Source organism: Hyperoodon ampullatus, assembly GCF_949752795.1.
Source record: "Hyperoodon ampullatus genome assembly, chromosome: 7".
NCBI classification, from domain to species: Eukaryota; Metazoa; Chordata; class Mammalia; order Artiodactyla; family Ziphiidae; genus Hyperoodon; species Hyperoodon ampullatus.
This window is the reverse complement of record NC_136920.1, coordinates 106,613,417-106,637,542: the sequence shown is the minus strand read 5'-3', so window position 1 is coordinate 106,637,542 and position 24,126 is coordinate 106,613,417. Positions and strand designations below refer to the sequence as shown.

The 24,126-nt window shown below is 37.3% G+C and overlaps 1 protein-coding gene across 1 annotated transcript in view; it reads left to right on the top strand.

Moving 5' to 3' along the window:
- The window catches only part of GUCY1A2 (guanylate cyclase 1 soluble subunit alpha 2), a gene marked incomplete at both ends in the record, with an annotated part of 393,777 nt that overhangs the window by 181,846 nt on the left and 187,805 nt on the right, over nt 1-24,126 (top strand). The window contains one exon of the mRNA XM_079709222.1: nt 23,234-23,719. Coding sequence (XP_079565348.1) covers nt 23,234-23,719 — 486 coding nt within the window. The remainder of the gene's footprint in view (nt 1-23,233; nt 23,720-24,126) is intronic.

Sequence of the window (24,126 nt, the reverse complement as noted above, 5' to 3'; positions counted from 1 at the left end):
AAAACAACAACAACAACAACAGAGTCAAAAAAAAGTGAGCAGAAGACCTAGAGAGACATTTTTCTAAAGAAGACCTGCAGATGCCTGAGACACATGAAAAAATGCTCAGCATTGCTAATTATTAGAGAAATGCAAATCAAAACTACAATGAGATACCACCTCACAGCAGTCAGAATGGCCATCATCAAAAAATCTGCAAACAATAAATATTGGAGAGGGTATGGAGAAAAGGGAATCCTCCTACATTGTCTGTGGGAATGTAAATTGGTACAGACACTATGGAGAACATTGTGGAGGTTCCTTAAGAAAACTAAAAGTAGAGCTACCATATATTCCAGTAATCCCGATACTGAACATATATTCAGGGAAAACCATAATTCAAAAGGATACATGCACCCCAATGTTCATTGCAGCACTATTTACAATAGCCAAGACGTGGAAGCAACCTAAATGTCCATCAACAGATGAATGGATAAAGAAGATGGGGCACATATATACAATAAAATATTAGCCATTAAAAAGAATGAAATAATGCCATTTGCAGCAACATGGATGGACCTGGAGGTTATCATACTAAGTGAAGTAGTCAGACAGGGAAATATAAATGTTGTATGATATCACTCACATGTGGAATCTAAAAAAAGAAAAAAAGATGCACATGAACTTATTTACAAAACAGAAACAGACTCAGAGACAGAGAACGAACTTATGGTTACCAGGGGGAAGTGTGGGGGGGCGGAATAGATTGGGAGTTTGAGGTTTACATGCACACACTGCTATATTTAAAATAAAATGTCTTTCCATGAAAATAAGAAAAAGCTTTGAACTGCACTTTTGGAGCTGGGGAGAGGTATTACTTACATTCTGTGTCCCATGTTTTTCTACTTTATGCCTCAGAATACACTCAGTTTAATTACCATAATAGCTATTTACTCACTTGCAAATGCAACAACTAAAACTATGAACCATTAATTGCTAACTTCTCTGAAACTCTGTAAAGCTCCTTTTTCTAGAATTTATTTTTCAGTTAGCATGTGTTGACTTGTATAGACTGAACTATACATTTGTATATTTACATATTATATATTTAATATATATTTAATGTATATATGTACATATATATATCCTTTATATTCAACTAAATTTGTAAGGTACAAGTCTTTACAAAAGGGAACTTTTTAAAGTTTCCTGAAGGCTTGACACAATACCCTACATATATGAGCTAACTAAAAAGTGTTTTAGCTGGATAGTTTATGTGCCAGCCTCTACGCCTGGGAAGAGGAGGTCCTGTGAGTGGTCTTTATTTATAATTCAGAAAATTATAGAAAGTTTTAAGATTAAGGATTCTCTGTACCCTCTTATAAGTCTCATCTTTTAGTAGCATGTTTTTGTCCAGAAAATGGTAGTTCTTTGTAAAATATGTTTGGCCTAGAAGTCTTTGACTTCTTGGAATTCTAACTAACTCAAAATATAATTTTCCTTCCATAAAATGTTATACTTTTTCCTTCCATAAATACAAATGGAATAGATAATTTATATTGTACAAGTGTCCCATTTAAGTAGGGTGTATTATAGCAATAAGGTAGGATTTTCAATAAATGACCAAACATTCAAATAAGCATATTTTCGTAGGAGTTCTTTGGTAGACAACACACTTTTTTTCTCTATTGGTGATAATATGAAGGCATTTCCTAGGTTAGGGAAGTTTTCAGCTATTATGTCTTCAAATATGTTTTCTGCCCCTTTCTCTCTTCTCCTTCTGGGACCCCTATTATGTGAATGTTAGTACATTTGGTATTGCCTTAGAGGTTTCTTAAACTGTCCTCATTTTTAAAAATTCTTTTTTTCATTTTTCTGTTTAACTTCAGTGATTTCCGTTACTCTTTTCTAGCTCACTGATCTGTTCCTCAGTATCATCTAATCTACTGTTGTTTTCTTCTAGTTTTTCTTTTTTTTAAAATTTCAATTATTATATTCTTCATCTTTGGTTTTTCCTTACATTTTCTAACTTTTTGTTAAAAGTTTTCTCACTCAGTTATTCAATCTTCTCCTGAGTTCTTTGAAAATCTTTATATTTATTACCTTAAACTCTTTATAGAATAAGTCACTTATCTGTACTTCAGTTAGTTCTTTTTCTGGGGTTTTATCTTGTTCCTTCATTTGGAACATATTTATCTGTTACCTCATTTTGACTAATTTGCTGTTTCATATCTATGTATTTGATAAGGTGGTTACATTTCCCAACCTTGGAGAGGTGGCCTTTTGTATATTTTCTATTCATTCTAGCAGCACAGTCTCCTCTAGTCACCAGGGCTATATGCTTTAGGAGTTCCCCTCTGTAGGCTATATGGGTCCTTCTGTTGTGGCAGGCTGACTAGTGTGGGTGGTCTGGTAGGTGTTGCTGGCCTCTGCTCTGGTTGGTTGCCAGCTCCTGCCTTGTGCGGAGGGTGCCAGACACTGGTAGGATGGGCCAGGTTACAAGGTGCCTGGCTGCATATCCCTGAGTGGTCCAGGGGCCTGGGCTGGCCAATGGTGGCTGAACCCAATTCTGAGGTGGGTGGTTGTGGGCCCTGGGGTCCCAAATCTATTATCAGACTGCTGGTGGTCATTTTGGTTCCTGACACAGGTTGCTGCAGGTTCTGGGTTGTCCCAAAGCTCATTGGTGAGTGGGGCTGAATATTGAAGCCACTAACTGAAACGTCCAAGTTGTCTCAGATCTGGTGTTGGCCTGCTGGTGGACTAGGCCATGGCCTGGAATGGGAGATGTATTCTAGAGCTGTTGTTGGCCTGTTTGTCGGCAGGGCTAAGACCCAAGCGGTCCTGGGTGTAGTGCCAGCTCACTAGTTTGTGGATCCATGTTTCTTGGTTTCTGGCTACAGGCAGGGCCCTGGGAGTGGCAGAGCTGGTGTCAGCTCACTTGTAGGTGGGGCTGGTTCATGACACAGCTGGCTGCTGGTTCTGTGGTTTCCTGAAGCTTGTGTCAGCCCACTGGTGTGTGAGGCTAGATTCCTGGGTGGCTGCCTGAGCTTTTCAAGATGTCCCAGACTTGGTATTGGTCTGCTTGTTGATGGGGTCATGGCCGAAGTGTTCTCATGGCTGGTGCTAGCCTGCTGGTGGGTGGGCTGGAGCTCAGGGGATACCATGCTGGTGCCAGCCCACTAGTGGATGAGGCCATGTTCTTAGGCTAGTGCTGGCTCCCTGGTGGAGGTAACTAGTCCTGCGGGTCTCTGGCTGCAGGATCTTGGGTATCCTGGAGTTGGTGTGTTGGCCTGCTGTGGGGCAGGACCAGGGCCCTCAAGGTTCTTGGGCTGGTGCCTACCCACTCGTGTGCAGGCTGTCTGTCTGCAGGGCCCTGGTGTCCCAGATGTATTCCCAGTGCACTGATGTGCAGGTGCTGTGTCCTGCGTCCTCTGGTGGACAGGGCTGTGTTTAGAGAAAGCTGTGGACTCAAGGGGTCTTAACGTAACTGGCCTGCTGTTCAGTGGTGTTGATTCCCCATCAGCTAGTTGCTTGGCCTGAGGTGTCCCAGTACTGGAGCAGACATGCTGATGGGCAGCTGGGCTTTAGGGACAATAAGCTAGAGGTTTGATTCTAAAATGGTACTTGCCAGCACCAGAGACTTTATGGTAAACAAGGTCCCAAAACTGGCTTCTGCCAGTGTCTGTGTGCCCAGGGTGAGCTTCAGTTGCCTCCTGACTCTCTGGGACACTCTCTAACCCTCAGCAGGTGGATCTGATCCAGGCTCCTGTCAAATTACTGCTTCTACCCTAGGTCCCAGTGTGTGAGAGATTTTGTGTGTGCCCTTTAAGAGTGGAGCTTCTATTTCCCATGGTCCTCTGGCTCTCCTGAACGTAGGTGCCACTCACCTTCAAAGCCAAACTTTCTGGGGACTCATCTTCCCAGTGTGAGACTCCTGGCCTGGGGAGCCCATTGTGGGACTCAGAAACCTTGCTCCTTAGGTAAAACCTCTGCATTTGTAATTATCCTTCCATTTGTGGGTTGCCTACCTCCCATTTGTCTGTCAGGAAGAAGACAAAGAGGCCCACTCTTGCTGCTTCTATTTAACATAGTATTGGGATTTCTAGCCAGAGAAATCACACACACAAAAGAAATATAAGGTATCCAAATTGAAAGGGAAGAGGTAAAACTGTCACTATTTCAGATGATACGATACTTTATATAAAAGGCCTAAAGTCTCTACCCCCAAATTTTTAGAACTAATAAATAAATTCCACAAAATTGGGGGATACAAGATTAATGTACAGAAATCTGTTGATTCCTATACACTAATAATAATGATGTCAGAAAGAGAAAGTAAAAAAATAATAATAATCCTGTTTAAAATCACATAAAAATACTTAGGAATAAACCTAACTAAGGAGGTGAAAAACCTACACTCTGAGAACTATGAAACACTGATGAAAGAAACTGAAGATGATACCCGAAACTGAAAAATGGGGTGTTAAAGTCCCCTACTATTATTGCATTAATGTCAATTTCTCCTTTTAGTCTATTAATGTTTGCCTTATATATTTATGTGTGGCATTGGGTGCATTTATATTTACAATTGTTATATCTTCTTGTATTGATTCCCTTTTTTTAATACATCTTTATTGGAGTATAACTGCTTTACAATGTTATGTTAGTTTCTGCTGTACAACAAAATGAATCAGCTATGTGTATACATATATCCCCTCCAACTTGAACCTCCCTCCCACCCTCCATATCCCACCCCTCTAGGTCATCACAAATCACTGAGCTGATCTCCCTGTTCTATGCAGCAGCTTCCCACTAGCTATCTATTTTACATTTAGTAGTATATATATGTCAATGCTACTCAAATTATGTCCCAGCCTCACCTTCCCCACCCCCGTGTCCTCAAGTCTGTTCTCTACGTCTTCATCTTTATACCTACCCTACCACTAGGTTCATCAGTACCATTTTTCTAGATACCACATATATGCATTAGCATACAATACTTATTTTTCTCTTTCTGATTTACTTCACTCTGTATGACAGACTCTAGATCCATCCACCTCACTACAAATAACTCAGTTTCATTCCTTTTTAAGGCTGAGTAATATTCCATTGTATATATGTGCCACATCTTCTTTATCCATTCATCTGTCAATGGACATTTAGGTTGCTTACATGTCCTGGCTATTATAAATAGTGCTGCAATAAAAACTGTGGTACATGTATCTTTTTGAATTATGGTTTTCTCTGGGTATATACCCAGTATTGGGATTGCTGGGTCATATGGTAGTTCTATTTTTAGTTTCTTAAGGAATCTACATACTGTTCTCCACAGTGGCTATATCAATTTATATTCCCACCAACAGTGCAGGAGGATTCCCTTTATTCCACACCTTCTCCAGCATTTATTGTTCCTAGATTTTTTGATGATGGCCATTCTGACCAAGTGTGAGGTGATACCTCATTGTGGTTTTGATTTGCATTTCTCCAATGATTAGTGATGTTGAGCATCATTTCATGTGTTTGTTGGAAATCTGTATGTCTTCTTTGGAGAAATGTCTATTTCGGTCTTCTGCCTATTTTTGGATTGGGTTGTTTGTTTTTTGATATTGAGCTGCATGAGCAGCTTGTATATTTTGGAGAGTAATCCTTTGTCAGTTGCTTCACTTGAAAATATTATCTCACATTCTGAAGGTCGTCTTTTCATCTTGTTTATGGTTTCCTTTGCTGTGCAAAAGCTTTTAAGTTTTATTAGGTCCCATTTGTTTATTTTTGTTTTTATTTCCATTCCTCTAGGAGATGGGTTGAAAAAGATCTTGCTGCGACTTATGTCAAAGAGTTTTCTGCCTATGTTTTCCTCTAAGAGTTTTATAATGTCTGGCTTTACATTTAGATTCTTAATCCATTTCAATTTTACTTTTGTGTGTGGTGTAAGGTCGTATTCTAATTTCATTCTTTTACATGCAGCTGTCCATTTTTCCCAGTACCATTTTTTGAAGAGACTGTCTTTTCTCCATTGTATATTCTTGCATCCTTTGTCATAAATTAGGTTACCATAAGTGCATGGGTTTATCTCTAGGCTTTCTATTCTGTTCCACTGATCTATATTTCTGTGCTTGTGCCAGTACCATACTGTCTTAATTACTGTAGGTTTATAGTATAGTCTGAAGTCAGGGAGCCTGATTCCTCCAGCTCCTTTTTTCTTTCTCAAGATTGCTTTGACTTTTCGGAGTCTTTTGTGTTTCCATACTAATTGTAAATTTTTTGCTCTAATTCTGTGAAAAATGCCATTGGTAATTTGATAAGGATTGCATTGATTCTGTAGATTGCTTTGGGTAGTAAAGTCATTTTCAAAATGTTGATTCTTCCGATCCAAGAACATGGTATACCTCCCCATCTGTTTGTATTGTCTTTGATTTCTTTCATCAGTGTCTTATACTCTGCTGCATACAGTTCTTTTGCCTCCTTAGGTAGGTTTATTCCTAGGTATTTTATTCTTTTTGTTGCAAGGGTAAATGCAAATGTTTCCTTTATTTCTCTTTCTGATTTTTGTTGTTAGGGTATAGGAATGCAAGAGATTTCCGTGCATTAATTTTGTATCCTACTACTTTACCAAATTCATTGATGAGCTTTAGTAGTTTTCTGGTGGCATCGTTAGGATTTTCTATGTATAGTATCATGTCATGTGCAAACAGTGACAGTATTACTTCTTCTTTTCCAGTTTGGATTCTTTTTATTTCTTTTTCTTCTCTGTTTGCCATGGCTAAAACTTCCACAACTAAGTTGAGTAACAGTGGTGAGAGTGGGCACCCTTGTCTTTTTCCTGATCTTAGAGAAAATGGTTTCAGTTTTTCACATTAAGAATGATGTTGGGGCTTCCCTGGTGGCGCAGTGGTTGGGAGTCCGCCTGCCGATGCAGGGGACACGGGTTCGTGACCCGGTCCGGGAGGATCCCACATGCCGCGGAGCGGCTGGGCCCGTGAGCCATGGCCGCTGGGCCTGCGCGTCCGGAGCCTGTGCTCCGCAACGGGAGAGGCCGCAGCGGTGAGAGGCCCGCGTACCGCCAAAAAAAAAAAAAAAAAAAAAAAAAAAAAGAATGATGTTGGCTGTGGGTTTTTCATATATGGCCTTTATTGTGTTGAGGTATATTTCCTCTTTGCCTACTTTCTGGAGAGTGTTTATCATAAATGTGTGTTGAATTTTGTCAAAAGCTTTTTCTGTATCTTTTGAGATTATCATATGGTTTTTATCCTTCAATTTGTTAAAATGGTGTATCACATTGATTGATTTGCATGTATTGAAGAAGCATGCATTCCTAGGATAGACCTCACTTGATCATGGTGTATGATCCTTTTAATGTGCCATTGGATTCTGTTTGCTAGTATTTTATTGTGGGTTTTTGCATCTATGTTCCTCAGTGATATTGGCCTGTAGTTTTCTTTTTTTGTTACATCATTGTCTGGTTTTGGTGTCAGGGTGATGGTGGCCTCCTAGAATGAGTTTGGGAGTGTTCCTCCCTCTGCTATATTTTTGAAGAGTTTGAGAAGGATAGGTGTTTGCTCTTCTCTAAATATTTGATAGAATTTACCTGTGAAGCCATCTGGTCCTGGGCTTTTGTTTGTTGGAAGGTTTTAATCACAGTTTCAATTTCAGTTCTTGTGATTGGTCTCTTTATATTTTCTATTTCTTCCTGGTTCAGTCTCAAAAGGTTGTGCATTTCTAAGAATTTGTCCATTTCTTACAGGTTGCCCATTTTATTGTCATATGGTTGCTTGTAGTACTCTCTCATGATCCTTTGTATTTCTGCAGTGTCAGTTGTTACTTCTCCTTTTTCATTTTTAATTCTGTTGATTTTAGTCTTCTCCCTTTTTATCCTGATGAGTCTGGCTAATGGTTTATACATTTGTTTATCTTCTCAAAAAAGCAGCTTTTACTTTTATTGATCTTTACTATTGTTTCCTTCATTTCTGTTTCATTTATTTCTGATCAGATCTTTATGATTTCTTTCCTTCTGCTGACTTTGGGCTTTTTTGTTCTTCTTTCTTTAATTGCTTTAGGTGTAAGTTTAGGTTGTTTTTTTGAGATTTTTCTTGTTTCTTGAGGTAGGATTGTATTGCTATTAACTTCCCTTTTAGAATTACTTTTGCTGAATCCCATAGGTTTTGGGTCATCATGTTTTCACTGTCATTCATTTCTGGGTATTTTTTTGATTTCCTCTTTAATTTCTTCAGTGATCTCTTGGTTATTTAGTAGTGTATTTTTTAGCCTCCATGTGTTTGTATTTTTTACAGTTTTTTTCCTGTAATTGATATCTAATCTCATACTGTTGTGGTCAGAAAGGAAGCTTGATACAATTTCAATTTTCTGAATTTTACCAAAGCTTGATTTGTGACCCAAGATGTGATCTATCCTGGAGAATGTTCCTTGTGCACATGAGAAAAAAATATATTCTGTTGTTTTAGGATGGAATGTCCTATATCAATTAAGTCCATCTGGTCTAATATGTCCCTTAAAGCTTGTGTTTCCTCATTTATTTTCTGTTTGGATGATTTGTCCATTGGTGTAAGTAGGGTGTTAAAGTTGCCTAATATTATTCTGTTACTGTCAATTTCCCCTTTTATGGCTGTTAGCATTTGCCTTATGTACTGAGGTGCTCCTAAGTTGGGTGAATACATATTTACAACTCTTATACGTTTTTTGGATGATCCCTTGATCATTATGTAGTGTCCTTCATTGTCTTTTGTAATAGTCTTTATTTTAAAGTTTATTTTTTCTGATATATGTATTGCTACTTTGGCTTTCATTGGTTTCAATTTGCATGGAATGCCTTTTTCCACCCTCTCCCTTTCAGTCTGTATGTGTCCCTAGATCTGAAGTGACTCCCTTCTAGGTAGCATATATGCAGGTCTTTTTGTTTGTTTGTTTGTTTGTTTTTTGTATCCATTTAGCTATTCTCTGTCTTTTGGTTGGAGCATTTAGTTGGCTTACATTTAAGTTATCTATCAATATGTATGTTTTTATTGTCATTTTATTAATAGTTTTGGATTTGTTTTTGTAGGGGTTTTTTTTTCCCCTTCTTTTGTTATATTCTCTTCTGGTGTGATGACTGTCTTTACTGTCAAGTTTGGGTTGCTTTTTCTTTTTTGTGTGTATATGTATTCTACATTTTTGGTTTGCAGTTACAATGAGGTCTTTGTATAGCAGTCTACATATAAACATGATTGTTTTAATTTGCTTTCTCTTAACTTCAAATGCACTTTAAAAACCTTGCATTTTTACTGTCCTCCCCTCACACTTACTGTTTTTGATGACTTTGATGATTTAGGTGATTTTGAATTAGATTTTACAGATAATTGTTTTCTGTATCCCTTAACTACTTATTGTGGATATAAATGATTTTATTACTTTTTTATTTTGCCCTTTCTCCTAGTTTTATGTGGGGTGATGTCTTGTCTTTACTGTATGTTTGCCTTTACCAGTGAGCTTTTTTCATCTCATCATTTTCTTCCTTCTATTTGTGGACTTTTCTTTTTCGCCTAGAAAATTTTGTTTTTCATTTGTTGTAAATGTGGTTTGCTGGTGCTGAAGTCTTTCAATTTTTGCTTGTCTGTAAAGTTATTGATTTCTCATGAAATCTGAATGAGAGCCTTGCTTGGTAAAGTCTTCCTTGTTGTCGGTTTTTCCCTTTCCTCAGTTTAACTATATTATGTCACTCCCTTCTGGCCTGCCGAGTTTCTGCTGAAAAATCAGCTAATGGCATTATGGGAGTACCTTTTTATATTACTTATTTCTTTTACCTTGATGATTTTAATATTCTCTTTCTTTACTTTTTGTTATTTTAATTACAGTTCGTCTTGGTGTCTTCTTTGGATTCATCCTCTATCAGACTCTTTGCACTTCCTGGACTTGGGTGACTGTTTCCTTTCCCAGGTTTTGGAAGTTTTCAACTATTGTTTCTCAGATATGTTCTCAGTCCCTTTCTCTCTCTCTTCTCCTTCTGGGAGTCCTATAATGCCATGTTAGTGTGCTTGATGTTGTCCTAGAGGTCTCTTAAACTGTTCTCGTTTCTCTTCATTCTTTTTTCTGTTTTTCTGTTCAGTGGCAGTGATTTTCACTATTTTTTCTTCCAGCTCACTGTTCTCTTCCTCTGTATCATTTAGCCTAATTTTGATTTCTTCTACTGTATTTTTCATTTCAGTTATCGTAATCTTCACCTCTGTTTGGGTCTTCTTTATATTTTCTAACTCTTTGTTAAAATCTTCTAACTTCTCACTCTGTGCATCGATTCTTCTCCCAAGTTCTTTGATCATCTTTATGATCATTACTCTGAACTCTTTCTCAGGTATATTGCCTATCGCCATTTTACTTAGCTGTTCTTCTGGGGGTTTATTGTTTTCCTTCATCTGAAACATGCTCCTCTGCTTCCTCACCTTTTTTCTAAGTTACTATTTTTATGTATGTGATAGGTTAGTTGCCTTTCCCAAACTTGCAAACATCGCCTTCTGTAAGAGATGTCCTATATATCCCAACAGTGCACTCCCTTGTTTTCACTAAGCTATATGTTCTAGGGATTTCCCTTAAGAGGGCTTTGTGGGTCTTTCTGTTGCAGTGGGCTGAGTATGTGGGGCGTCCGGTAGTTTTGGTTGGCCCTCTGGCCTGGTTGTTTCCTAGGTCCTAGCTTGTGTGTATGCTGCTGGGTGCTGTTTAATGGGGCCTCGTCATGAGGTGGCTCACTGCAGAACTGTATGGGGTCCTAGGGCTGGTGCTATCTCCCTGGTGGGCTGAGTCAGGGTCCTGAAGATTCTGTGGTTGTTGCTTGCCCACTAGTAGGTGAAGCCAAGTCCTGGGGCTAGTGTCAGATTACTGGCAGGCAGAGCCAGTTCCTAGAGTCAGGAATCACAGAGCTCATTTTAGATCATTTGTGCTGGTGGGTGATGGTTCCTGACACAGTTTGGTATTGGGTCCGGGGTGTCCCAAAACTTGCATTGGCCTGTTAGTGCACTGGTCCCAGGGGAGTGTCTGGCCTGCTGTGAGTGGGCTGGTTTCACAGGCTGTGAGATCATAGTTTTCTTGTATGTGGTGTCTGCCCCCTGGTGGGTGAGACTGGTCTAGTGGCTAGTACAAGCTTCCTGGAAGGAAGTGCCAGTGCTTTCCCACTAGTGTGTGGAGATGTGTCTTGATCCTCTGGTGGGCAGCACCATACCTAGGGGCATGTCTAGAGGTAGCTATGTGCTCAGGAAATCTTTAGGAGCCTTTCTGCTGATGAGTGGGGCTGTGTCCCTGCCCAGTTAGTTGCTAGGGCTGAGGTGTCCCAGCAGTGATGCCAGTAGGGTTTTGGGTGGGGCCAGGTCTTGGCGTTAATGAACCACAATGGCACCCACCAGCAGTAGTGTTCATGTGGTAAAATGTTCCCAAATATGGCTGCCACAGTGTCTATGTCCCACAGGTGAGCCTCCCCCCCCACTTCTCCAGGAGACTCTCCAAGACCAGAAGGTATATCTGGCCCAGGCTCTGATTAAATTATTGCTTTTGCCCAGAGTTCTGGTGTGCATGAGATTTTGATTGTTCCCTTTGAGAGTGAAGTCTCTATTTCCTTTGGGGCTCTCGAAATTAAGCCCCATTGGAATTCAAAGCAAATGCTCTGGGGGATCATCTTCCTGGTGCAACACCCCTTGTCTGGGGGGTTTGATGTGGGGCTCAGAACTCTCACTCCTGTGGGAGCACCTGTACAATATAATCATTCTCCATGTTGTGGGTTGCCCACCTTGGGATATAGGATTTGATTATATCTCAAGTCGACCCCTCCTACTCATCTCATTATGGTTCCTCCTTTATGTCTTTAGTTGTAGAAGATCTTTTCTGGCAGGTTCCAGTCTTTTTAAGCGATGGTCATTCTGCAGATAGTAGTGATTTTGGTGTGCTCATGAGAGGAGTTGTGCTCAGGGTCTTTCTACTCCACCATCTCAGACGCCTTCTTATTGGTGTCCTTATAAAGTCTGAAAATTTGGACACAGAGACTGTCATGTACACAGGGAGAATACCATGTGAATATTATGCTGCCACAAGCCAGAAGCTAGGAGAGAGGTATTCATGGCCCCACCAAAACTTTGATCTTGGGCTTCTAGTTTCCAGAACTAAGGCAATAAATTTCTGTTCTTCAAAGCACTCATTCTGCATTAATTTATTACAGTAGCCCTAGAAAACTAATACAGCCTGTAATTCATTGTAATTAAACATTAATTGTCTGTAAGGCAATAGTAGATGATGAGCTAAAGGATTCTAAAACTACTCATAGCAACCACAAGCCAAGCAGTTTTATTTAACATATACGTTTATTATTTACCACTGACTATTCTGAGTACTTTGTAAATATTAATCAGTATGTATCCAAATAGCAATACTATTAGGTAGGTTTATTTATTATTTCCATTTTAAAGGTGTGGAGTCAAGTTTGGTCATGCCATCTAATTCCCAAGAGTAGGAAAGCATTCAAGCAAACATTACATGACAGTGAAGAGATTCTTGGGCCTGATATATAAGAATTTCCTGAGGGTTTCCTATAACACATGTACACGTGTGCAGTTTTTAGGAGTCCATTTTTGGTAAGAATGAAAGATGTAGGAAAAGGACATACCTAAGGTGAGACCACCCATGTTCTAGTCCCATCTCTATGTTTCCTTAGCCATAGACCTTGGACACATCACTTAACTTTTTTCAGTCTCCATTCTTACACTTGCTCAAATTAAGTGGGTTACTGTAAAATTAAATCAGAGGCTATATTTAAAATTGAAAATAAACATCAAAAAAGGAATGAAGTCTCTAATGCATAATTTGCCCTGAAGACTTTCATTTTTTGAAGGAGTATTCCCTCAATACCCCCAAATAAATGTATTAATTTCTATACTGTTTGTGAACATTTGCATATAAGAAACCATTTAAATTATTTACAGTATACTTAAAGGGCTTTGACAACATCTTACTGGAATACAAGATACACATGCAATCGAGTTTCAGTAGGATAAAAAAATTGATGTGAAGTTCTAATTCATGATGATTCATATTGGATAAGTATAAAACCAACCAGTTCTTTAAGCAAAGCTTTAGATTCACTCTTACAGATTCAACTCTGTATTAATCTCAGGACTCTTCTTTAATTCACTGATAGCATAGCACTTTACATGGGAATGATATTAATTAGAATGATAGTGAATATAATCGGGTTGGATAAGAAAGAATCATGGTTGATTCTTTTCACCTAAGTCCTAGCATGAAGTAGGTGTAAGCCTAGAGCACACCTCAAGCATGTGAAAAGAGATGGCTGAAACTGATCTTTTACAGGATCTGGTATATTAGTCAAGGTTAATAATGCTAACTGCTATAATAATCTTCAAATCCCAGTCCATTAACTATGTAAAAATTTATTTCTTGCTCACATGATAGATCTGGGGCAGGTTAGGTGTCTTCTGAGCAGCCCTGTTGCAAAAGAGACTTTGGAACACAGGTTCCTTCTGATTTCATCATCTTTGACACGTGGCCTTCATGGTAGTAGGGGAAAGAGTAGAGAGAGGACTGGAGAATCACAAGGGCTAGGTTCACATTCCAGTGATCATAACTCAGTTGTGTGGTCTTGACCTGACTAGACCCTGGTCATTCCCTTTTCGTTCTCTGTTGTAATCATACTGGACCTTCTTAAGTGCCCCAAATGTGCTATGCCCTTCTTTCTCTCTGGGGCTTTAAGCTTTTCCTTCACTCATCTTGGAATACTTCCCTTGCCATATTCCAAGAACTATTACATTTTTCAGTATAATAGACAGCCTGCAGGACATGTTGCTTCAGCTGAATGCTATTATCTTGACAAGGAATTCTTACACATTGTTCAGTTCATGGGGAAGTTTACAAAGACAAATTCTGATAATGTGTGTCTGAGACATTTTGCCAATTTACATCTTCTGCACATTTTTGGATTGGGTTGTTTGTTTTTATTTTTAATATTAAGCTGCATGAGCTGTTTATATATTTTGGAGATTAATCCATTGTCCGTTGATTCATTGGCAACTATTTTCTCCCATTCTGAGTGTTGTCTTTTCATCTTGTTTATGGTTTCCTTTGCTGTGTAAAAACTTTGAAGTTTCGTTAGGTTTCATATGTGTATTTTTGTTTTTATCTCCATTATTCTCAGAGGTGGATCAAAAAAGATATTGCTGTGATTTATTTCAAAGATTGTTCTTCCTATGTTTTCCTCTAAGAGTTTTATTCTGTCTGGTCTTATATTAAGGTCTCAAATTCATTTTGAGTTTTGTTTTTGTGTATGGTGTTAGGGAGTGTTCTAATTTCATTCTTTTACATGTAGCTGTCCAGTTTTCCCAGCACCACTCATTGAAGAGACTGTCTTTTCTCTATTGTATATCTTTGCCTCCGTTGTCATATATTAGTTGACAATAGGTGCGTGTGTTTATCTCTGGGCTTTCTATCTTGTTCCATTGATCTATGCTTCAGTTTTTGTGTCAGTGCCATATTGTCTTGATTACTGTAGCTTTGTAGTATAGTCTGACGTCAAGTAGTCTGATTCCTCCGGCTCTGTTTTTTTTCCCCCAAAGACTGCTTTGGTTATTTTGGGCCTTTTGCAGCTCCAAACAAATTTTAAGATTTTTTGTTCTAGTTCCATAAAAAATGCCATTTGTAATTTGATAGGGATTGCATTGAATCTTTAGATTGTTTTGGGTAGTATAGTCATTTTCACAATATTGATTCTTCCAATCCAAGAACATGGTATATCTCTCCATCTGTTGGTACCATCTTTAATTATTTTCATCAGTGTCTTATTGTTTTCTGCATACAGGACTTTTGTCTCCCTAAGTAGGTTTATTCCTAGGTATTTTATTCTTTTTGTTACAATGGTAAATGAGAGTGTTTCCATAATTTCTCTTTCAGATTTTTCATCATTAGTGTATAGGAATGCAAGAGATTTCTGTGCATTAATTTTGTATCCTGCAACTTAACAAATTCATTGATTAACTCTAGTAGTTTTCTGGTGGCATCTTTACGATTCTCTATGTATAGTATTATGTCATCTGCAAACAGTGACACTTTTACTCCTTCTTTCCCAGTTTGTATTCCTTTTATTTCTTTTTCTTCTCTGATTGCCGTTGCTAGGACTTCCAAAACTATGTTGAATTATAGTGGAGGGAGTGGACATCCTTGTCTCATTCCTGAGCTTAGATGGAAATATGTTCAGTTTTTCACCATTGAGAATGATGTTTGCTGTGGGTTTCTCATATATGGCCTTTATTATGTTGAGGTAGTTTCCCTCTATGCCCATTTTCTGGAGAGTTTTTATCATAAATAGGTGTTGAATTTTGTCAAAAGCTTTTTCTGCATCTATTGAGATGATCATATGTTTTTTTTCCTTCAATTTTGTTAATAGGATGTATCACATTGATTGATTTGCGTAATTGAAGAATCCTTGCATCCCTGGGATAAATCCCACTTGATCATGATGTATGATCCTTTTAATGTGTTGTTGGTTTCTGTTTGCTAGTATATTGTTGAGGATTTTTGCATCTATGTTCATCAGTGATATTGGTCTGTAATTTTCTTTTTTTTGTAGTACCTTTATCTGGTTTTGGTATCAGGGTGATGGTGGCCTCGTAGAATGAGTTTGGGAGTGTTCCTTCCTCGCAATTTTTTGGAAGAGTTTGAGAATGATGGGTGTTAACTCTTCTCTAAATGTTTGGTAGAATTCACCTCTGTTGCCATCTGGTCCTGGACTTTTGTTTGTTGGAAGATTTTTAATCACAGTTTCAATTTCATTACTTGTGATTGGTCTGTTCGTATTTTCTCTTTCTTCCTGGTTCAGTCTTGGAAGGTTATACCTTTCTAAGAATTTGTCCATTTCTTCCAGGTTCTGCATTTTATTGGCATAGAGTTGCTTGTAGTAGTCTTTTAGGATGCGTTGTATTTCTGCAGTGTCTGTTGTAACTTCTCCTTTTTCATTTCTAATTTTATTGATTTCAGTCCTCACCCACTTTTTCTTGATAAGTCTGGCTAATGGTTTATCAATTTTGTTTATCTTCTCAAAGAACCAGCTTTTAGTTTTATTGATCTCTGCTATTGTTTTCTTTGATTCTATTTCATTTATTTCTTCTCTGATCTTTATGATTTCTTTCCTTCTGCTAACTTTGGGTTTTGTTTGTTCTTTCTCTACTTCCTTTAGGTTTAAGTTTAGATTGTTTATTTGAGATTTTTCTTGTTTCTTCAGGTAGACTTTTATAGCTATATACTTCCGTCTTAGAACTGCTTTTGCTTCATTCCATAGGTTTTGGATCATCGTGTTTACATTGTCATTTGTCTCTAGGTATTTTTTGATTTCCTCTTTGATTTATTCAGTGATCTCTTGCTTGTTTAGTAACATATTTTTTAGCCTCCATGTGTTTGTGTTTTTTACATTTCTTCCCCCTGTAATTCATTTCTAATCTCATAGCATTGTGCTCAGAAAAGATGCTTGGTATGACTTCAATTTTGTTACATTACTGAGTCTTGATTTGTGACCCAAGATGTGATCTATTCTGGAGAATGTTCCATGCGCACTTGAGAAGAAAGTGTAATCTGCTGATTTTAGATGGAATATCCTATAAATATCAATTAAATCTATCTGGTCTATTGTGTCATTTAAAGCTTCTGTTTCAGTATTTATTTTCATTTTGGATGATCTGTCCATTGGTGTAAGTGAGGTGTTAAAGTCCCCCACTATTATTGTGTTACTGTCAATTTCCTCTTTTATAGCTGTTAGCAGTTGCCTTATGTAATGAGGTGCTCCTATGTTGGTTGCATATATATTGAAAATTGTTATACTTCCTTCTTGGATTGATCCCTTGATCATTATGTAGTGTCCTTCCTTGTCTCTTGTAACATTCTGTATTTTAAAGTCTATTTTATCTGATATGAGTATTGCTACTCTAGCTTTCTTTTGATTTGCATTTGCATGGAATATCTTTTTCCATCCCCTCACTTTCAGTCTGTATGTGTCCCTAGGTCTGAAGTGGGTCTCTTGTAGACAGCATATATATGGGTCTCATTTTTGTATCCATTCAGCAAGCCTTTGTCTTTTGGTTGGAGCATTTAATCCATTCACGTTTAAGGTAATTATCGATATGTATGTTCCTATGACCATTTTCCTAATTGTTTTGGATTTGTGTTTGTCGATCCTTTTCTTCTCTTGTGTTTCCCCCCGAGAGAAGTTCCTTTAGCATTTGTTGTAAAACTGGTTTGGTGGTGCTTAATTCTCTTAGCTTTTGCTTTTCTGTAAAGCTTTTGATGTTTCCATCAAAGCTGAATGAGATCTTTGCCAGGTAGAGTAATCTTGGTTGTAGGTTCTTCCCTTTCATCACTTTATGTATACCGTGCCACTCCCTTCTGGCTTGTAGAGTTTCTGCTGAGAAATCAGCTGTTAACCTTATGGGAGTTCCCTTGTATGTTACTTTTCATTTTTCCCTTGCTGCTTTCAATAATTTTTCTTTGTCTTTAATTTTTGCCAGTTTGATTACTATGTGTCTCGGTGTGTTTCTCCTTGGGTTTATCCTGTACGGGACTCACTGCACTTCCTGGAATTGGTGTCTATTTCCTTTCCCATGTTAGGGAAGTTTTCGACTCTAATCTCTTCAAATATTTTCTCTGGTCCTTTCTCTCTCTCTCTTCCTTCTGGGACCCCTATAATGTGAATGTTGTTGTGTTTAATGTTGTCCCCGAGGGCTCTTAGGCTGTTTTCATTTCTTTTCATTCTTTTTTCTTTATTCTGTTCCACAGCACTGAATTCCACCATTCTGTCTTCCTGGTCACTTATCTGTTCTTCTCCCTCAGTTATTCTGCTATTGACTCCTTCTAGTGTAGTTTTCATTTCAGTTATTGTATTGTTCATCTAAGTTTGTTTGTTCTTTAATTCTTCTAGATCTTTGTTAAACATTTCTTGCATCTTCTCAATCTTTGCCTCCATTCTTTTTCCGAGGTCCTGGATCATCTTCACTATCATTATTCTGAATTCTGTTTCTGGAAGTTTGCCTATCTCCACTTCACTTAGTTGTTTTTCTGTGGTTTTATCTTGTTCCTTCACCTGGTACATAGCCCTCTGCCTTTTCATCTTGTCTATCTTTCTGTGAATCTGGTTTTTGTTCCACAGGCTGCAGGATTGTAATTCTTCTTTCTTCTGCTATCTGCCCTCTGATGAATGAGGCTATCTAAGAGACTTGTGTAAGTTTCCTGATGGGAGGGACTGGTGGTGAGTAGAGCTGACTGTTGCTCTGGTGGGCAGAGCTCTTTAAAACTTTAATCCACTTGACTGTTGATGGGTGGGGCTGGGTTCCCTCCCTGTTGGTTGTTTTGCCTGAGCAACCTAACACTGGAGCCTACTTGCCTCTTTGATGGGGCTAATGGCAGACTCTGGGAGGGTTCACACCAAGGAGTACTTCCCAGAACTTCTGCTGCCAGTGTCCGTATCCCCACCGTGAGGCACAGCCACCACCCACCTCTGCAGGAGGCTCTCCAACACTAGCAAGTAGGTCTGATTCTGTCTCCCCTGGGGTCACTGCTCCTTCCCCTGGGTCCCGGTGCACAGACTAATTTGTGTGTGCCCTCCAAGAGTGGAGTCTCTTTTTCTCCCAGTCCTTTCGAATTCCTGCTATCAATTCCCACTTGGCTTCAAAGTCTAATTCTCTAGGAATTCCTCCTCCTGTTGCCGGATGTCCAGGTTGGGAAGCCTGACCTGGTGCTCAGAACCTTCATTCCAGTGGTGGAATTCTGTGATATAAGTGTTCTCCAGTCTGTGAGTCACCCACCGAGCAGTTATGGGATTTGATTTTACTGTGATTGTGCCCCTCTTACCATCTCATTATGGCTTCTCCTTTGTCTTTGGTTGTGGGGAATCTTTTTGGGTAGGTTCCAGTGTCTTCCTGTCGATGATTGTCCAGCAGCTAATTTTGATTCTGATGTTCTTGCAAGAGAGAGTGAGAGCACGTTTCTTCTACACTGCCATCTTGGTTCCTCCCCCAGCAATTTTTCATTTAACATAATTCCCTACAAGTTTACCTAATATTTTGCCTAAATCAGTAGATGATTTCTTTGTATTGCTGAATAGTATCTCATATTTGTTTTAACCATTCACCCACGGAAATACGTCTAGATTGTTTCCAATGTTTGGCTATTATGAATATGTCTTTATTTCTAGTTTTATTCCATATGGTCAGAGAACATATTCCATATAATTTGAATTTTAAAAATTTGTTGTGGTTTTTTTTCATGGCCTACAATATGGTCAATCTTATTGTATGTTACACAGGTTCTTTGAAAAACATGTATTCTTCTGCTGTTGGGTGGATCACCCTATATCTGTAAATTAGATCTTATTTGGTGATTTTGTTGTTCTGATCTGTATCAGTTTCCTGTGGCTACTGTAACAAATAACCACAAACTGGGTAGTGTAAAACAACAGAAATTTATTCTTTCACAGCCCTAGCGGTCAGAATCTAAAATCAAAGTGTGGATAGCTCCTTGCTCTTTCCACAGTATCTGGAGGAGAATAGGTTTCTTGACCCTTCTAGCTTCTGGTGGCTACTGACATGCCTTGGCATTTCTTGGTTTGTAATTGCATCACTCCAATCTTTGTCTCTGTTTTCACACTGTCTTCGTGTGTGTGTGTGTGTGTGTGTATAATCTCCCTCTGCTTTTCTCTTATAAGGAGGACACTTGTAATGAGAATCATTAGTGTTATAATTTTTTTGCAATCATCACATGTGATTTAGACAACTTATGAGGAGAAGGATGATCTATTGTATTTACCAGTATTTTTAGTCTTTCCATCCTTTTCTTTTTTCCCTTCTTGATGCTCCTTAGAACATTATTTCTCTTACTTCATTCAATTTTAAGATCTTTCTTTAGCTGTTCTGTTAGGGCAAAGACTTTTAGCTTTCCTTCATTTGCAGATGTCTTTATTCCCCCTTCATTCTTGAAGAGTAGTTTCCCCAGACATAAAATTCACAATTTACACTTCTTTTCTTTCAATATCTGAAAAAATGTACTACTTTCTTCTGACCTCCATAGTTTCAGATGAGAAATCAACTGCCATTCAAATTAGTGTTCCCTATAAGTAATGCATCTTTTCTCTGTGACTGTTTTCAAGATATTTTCTTTGAATTTAGTTTTCAAAATTTAATTATATGTCTTGAAATGGATTTCTTTGGTTTTATCCTACTAGAGATTCACATAGCTTTTTGATTCTGAGCATTTATATCTTCTATCAGATTTGAGACACTTTCAGCCATTATTACTTCAAATGCTTCTAGGACTCCCATGATATGAATGTTAGATTTTTTGTTATTGTGCTACAGGTCCCTGAAGCTCTGTTTATTTTTTTCAGTCTATTTTCTTTGTTCAGATTGAGTAAATTCTATGGAACTATCCTCATTGATTCTATCTTCTGTCAGCTCCATTCTATTTTTTAGCCCATTCCCCTGTATTATGCTTACCAATTTATGAAATCTGGTAGATTTAAAGACAGTTTATTTTCATCATGTCTTATGCTATTTTATTAAAATTTTAATATAATTTAGAATGCAATAAAACCTTAGGGGCATGTTTTAATTTAATGTAGTTTTTCACAAATTTGTCTCCTCTACATAAAAATACGTAGTTCCTGTAATAGTTGTGCATACTGCTAAATCAGTAAATGCAATCATGGTGAATATCTGAATTTATAATTATAATAAAGCAAAAACAATTCAATAAAACTAATTTATATTATTTTCCAATTAGGCTAGACCTGCATTTATGACAGAGACACAAATGCTCCAGTGATATTTGCCCAATTATAAATAAGGAAAAAATTCATTGATGAAAAATATTCTAAAATTAAGTAATGTACTATGTATATTATGGTTTCTCTTTCATGAATTTTTTTTCTGTAATGTAAGAAGTAATTGATTATTTTATTCTCTCAGGCTCTGCTGATTCAGAGACTTCAAAAAATGAACTAATGTCATATATAAATCAAGAATATATTTATGTTTTGTTTTTTTGAGGTGGAATATAATATATTGCATTCAGCTTCTTTGTAAATTAAAGAAAAACACTCATTTATTACACATAGCAAATAATGTATAATATTGTTTATGCCTGTATACATATAGTGACTTCATACTAAAAATAAAAAGGGAGGTGAGAGCAAAGGTGGAAAAGAAAAAGTCCATTTGTGATCGTAAATGTGGAGATTAATACATAGGGAAAAAAGAGAAAGAAAAAGAAAAAGGAAACACCAGTGAGGAAGATGAAGGAAACCAGTGATGAGAAAGAAAGCCAGGCAAGCAGGAGAGATAAAGACTGAATGAAGATACCATACTGGAAAAAAAAAGAGTAAGTCCAAAGAACAAAGAGGAGAAGGGAGAAGAAAGTAAGATGTAGAAGAAAAAGAAAATAATTAGAAAGAAATCTGAGGAAAAAAAGGGAGAGACCAGATAGAGGTCTAAATCTATGAATATCAGAGGCTTGCTTTTACCTTAAATCATAAGAAAAAAAATTAAAGTACTAATTTTTAAACTATGAGGTTGTACATTATGTGTATCTTCTTTATTACACTTATAATATTCTAACAAGTATATATCATTAGCAAACCCCTCCCCCCAAAAAGCATATCAGGCATATATGTAATAATCTGGAAATACTTTTTAGGACAATTACTTTCTTTGTATTCAAACTATAGCCTGTGGTCTTTTGAGAGCCCACTTTAAATTGGGAATTGAAGGGTCTTCTTCATTCTATTCTATGGGCTATATAGATTTGGCCCTCCCTTCCATACTGTGATAACTTTGAAAAGAGGAACCTTGTTTTATCTTTTTATGCTTATCATCCAGAGCAGTACTAGTAAATAGCAAACACTCAATAAACACTTCAATGAATAAATGAGAGTATTATGTAAAAAATGCTGAACACTAGCAGAATCTTTATATAAAAAAGCCAACATTTCATTTCACTAAAAATATAACATGAAGCAAGGATTCAATTTTATTTCCTTATGTAGACTAGATCTTGGTAAATGGTGCAGGGGGAACAAAGTAAAACATTTGCAGGCTTACAAATCCAAACCTCTTTAGTTTTACCCCATATTTGTTCTATGCCTCCAATTTCATCAACTAGCCTAACTACTTCATGCTATGAAGAACAAAAGAAAATAAATGTATTGAACACATTCCATGTAGTTGGGGGAAAGTGACATAGATAAAACTGATGCACAGTCTCAGTTGGTCTACTTATAGGCTGTTCTCTCCAGGTAATTACAACTAGCTTCCTCTCCAGATGTGCTGAGATATCTTATCCTAACCCAAATAACTATATTTGCATAACCATATCCTAAGTCTTCCTTCCTTCCCTACTGGTGCTTATCCCCTCTGAGTATTCCTTGGGGAACCAAGCTAAAATAGCATAAACCAGTGTTCATGAAGTTTTTCCTTAAACATCAGTTCTCAAATTCTCCAGTCAAATACTACAGAAAGGAGGGATAGATTTAAATTACTACATCTTCAGATTCTTTATCTTATTAACTGAATTCCTTTAATACTGTCCCAACTTGGAGGGCTATTTTTAGCTTATATTGAACATGCTAGTTGATTGTTATTTTCTGGTAATACTGGCTTAATGACATCTAGTTTAATTTTTTATTTTTAAGAACAAATGAATTGTCAACTAATCTAGTCAGTGCAAAATCTAATATATTTTCATAGGACTACAACTGGTGAAAAATGACTTACATAAGGGTAAACAATTATTTGTGTGCATTTAGTCTCCTGAGTATATACTCTTCTGAGTATTATTTTAATGACAGTTAAAGGCAGTTATATTGACAGATGGATTTATCCTAATTCTACTCTAACTAAGCAGGTTGAAAGTTTTTGAACTGGCTCATGAACCAGTTTCATGATGTACCTGGGTGCAATTTCATTTTGAATGAAAATGTTTACCTGTTTCATTTCTCATTGATCTTCCTTCCTTTCCATTTGATCATTGTGTTAAGAAAGTGACCAAGTGGGAAACAATAACAAATGTTTCTATTTAGAATCATAACTTATATTGGCTATAAATCACATTTAAATTTGCCTATATGAATGCAGAAATTCAAGAGAGCTAATTTCTTGTTCTTCCTCTCCATCAGACAATAAATTAAGTTTTGTGAACCTACTATGTGAATAGTGCTGATCAAAATTCTGTGTTAATTTTGCAGGTGATGGAAGTTAAAGGACAAATGATCCATGTCTCAGAATCAAATTCTATTTTATTCTTGGGTTCTCCATGTGTGGACAAGTTGGATGAACTCATGGGACGAGGGCTGCATCTCTCAGACATCCCTATCCATGATGCTACCAGAGATGTAATTTTGGTTGGTGAGCAGGCAAAGGCCCAAGATGGCTTGAAGAAGAGGATGGATAAATTAAAAGCAACTTTAGAAAGAACTCACCAGGCCCTAGAAGAAGAGAAAAAAAAAACAGTGGATCTTCTATATTCTATTTTCCCTGGTGATGTAGCCCAGCAATTGTGGCAAGGGCAGCAAGTGCAAGCCAGAAAGTTTGATGATGTCACCATGCTCTTTTCAGACATTGTTGGCTTCACAGCCATATGTGCCCAGTGTACCCCCATGCAAGTAATCAGCATGCTGAATGAACTGTACACAAGATTTGACCACCAATGTGGATTTTTGGATATTTATAAGGTAATGGGGTTTAGTTACTTATATATAAATAATTTTTAGTAGTAAATTGTCATCTTCATTAAATTACAAGCATACAATCTATTTCTCTTTTAAAACTTGATAGTAAATGGTGGATAATTTTAATTTAGAAGTATCAATATTTATACAGAATACAAGTATTTCGGCTCTATGAGTAAACTTTCATTATGAGTTGATTTATACTATTGACATAGCTAACTGTGAATCATGATATTGCTCAGTAAGGAAAAATTCTATAGAACTAGTACTCTAAATTCATTATTATCAAAAATAAATAAATAAACTTGCTGAAATCTAGGCAACTTTTAACCATATAATTAGTTTTTCCTAAAGAGTAGGATTATGATATAAAGTAAAAGTTTTATATGGGCAGTTAAAAGGAAACAGCA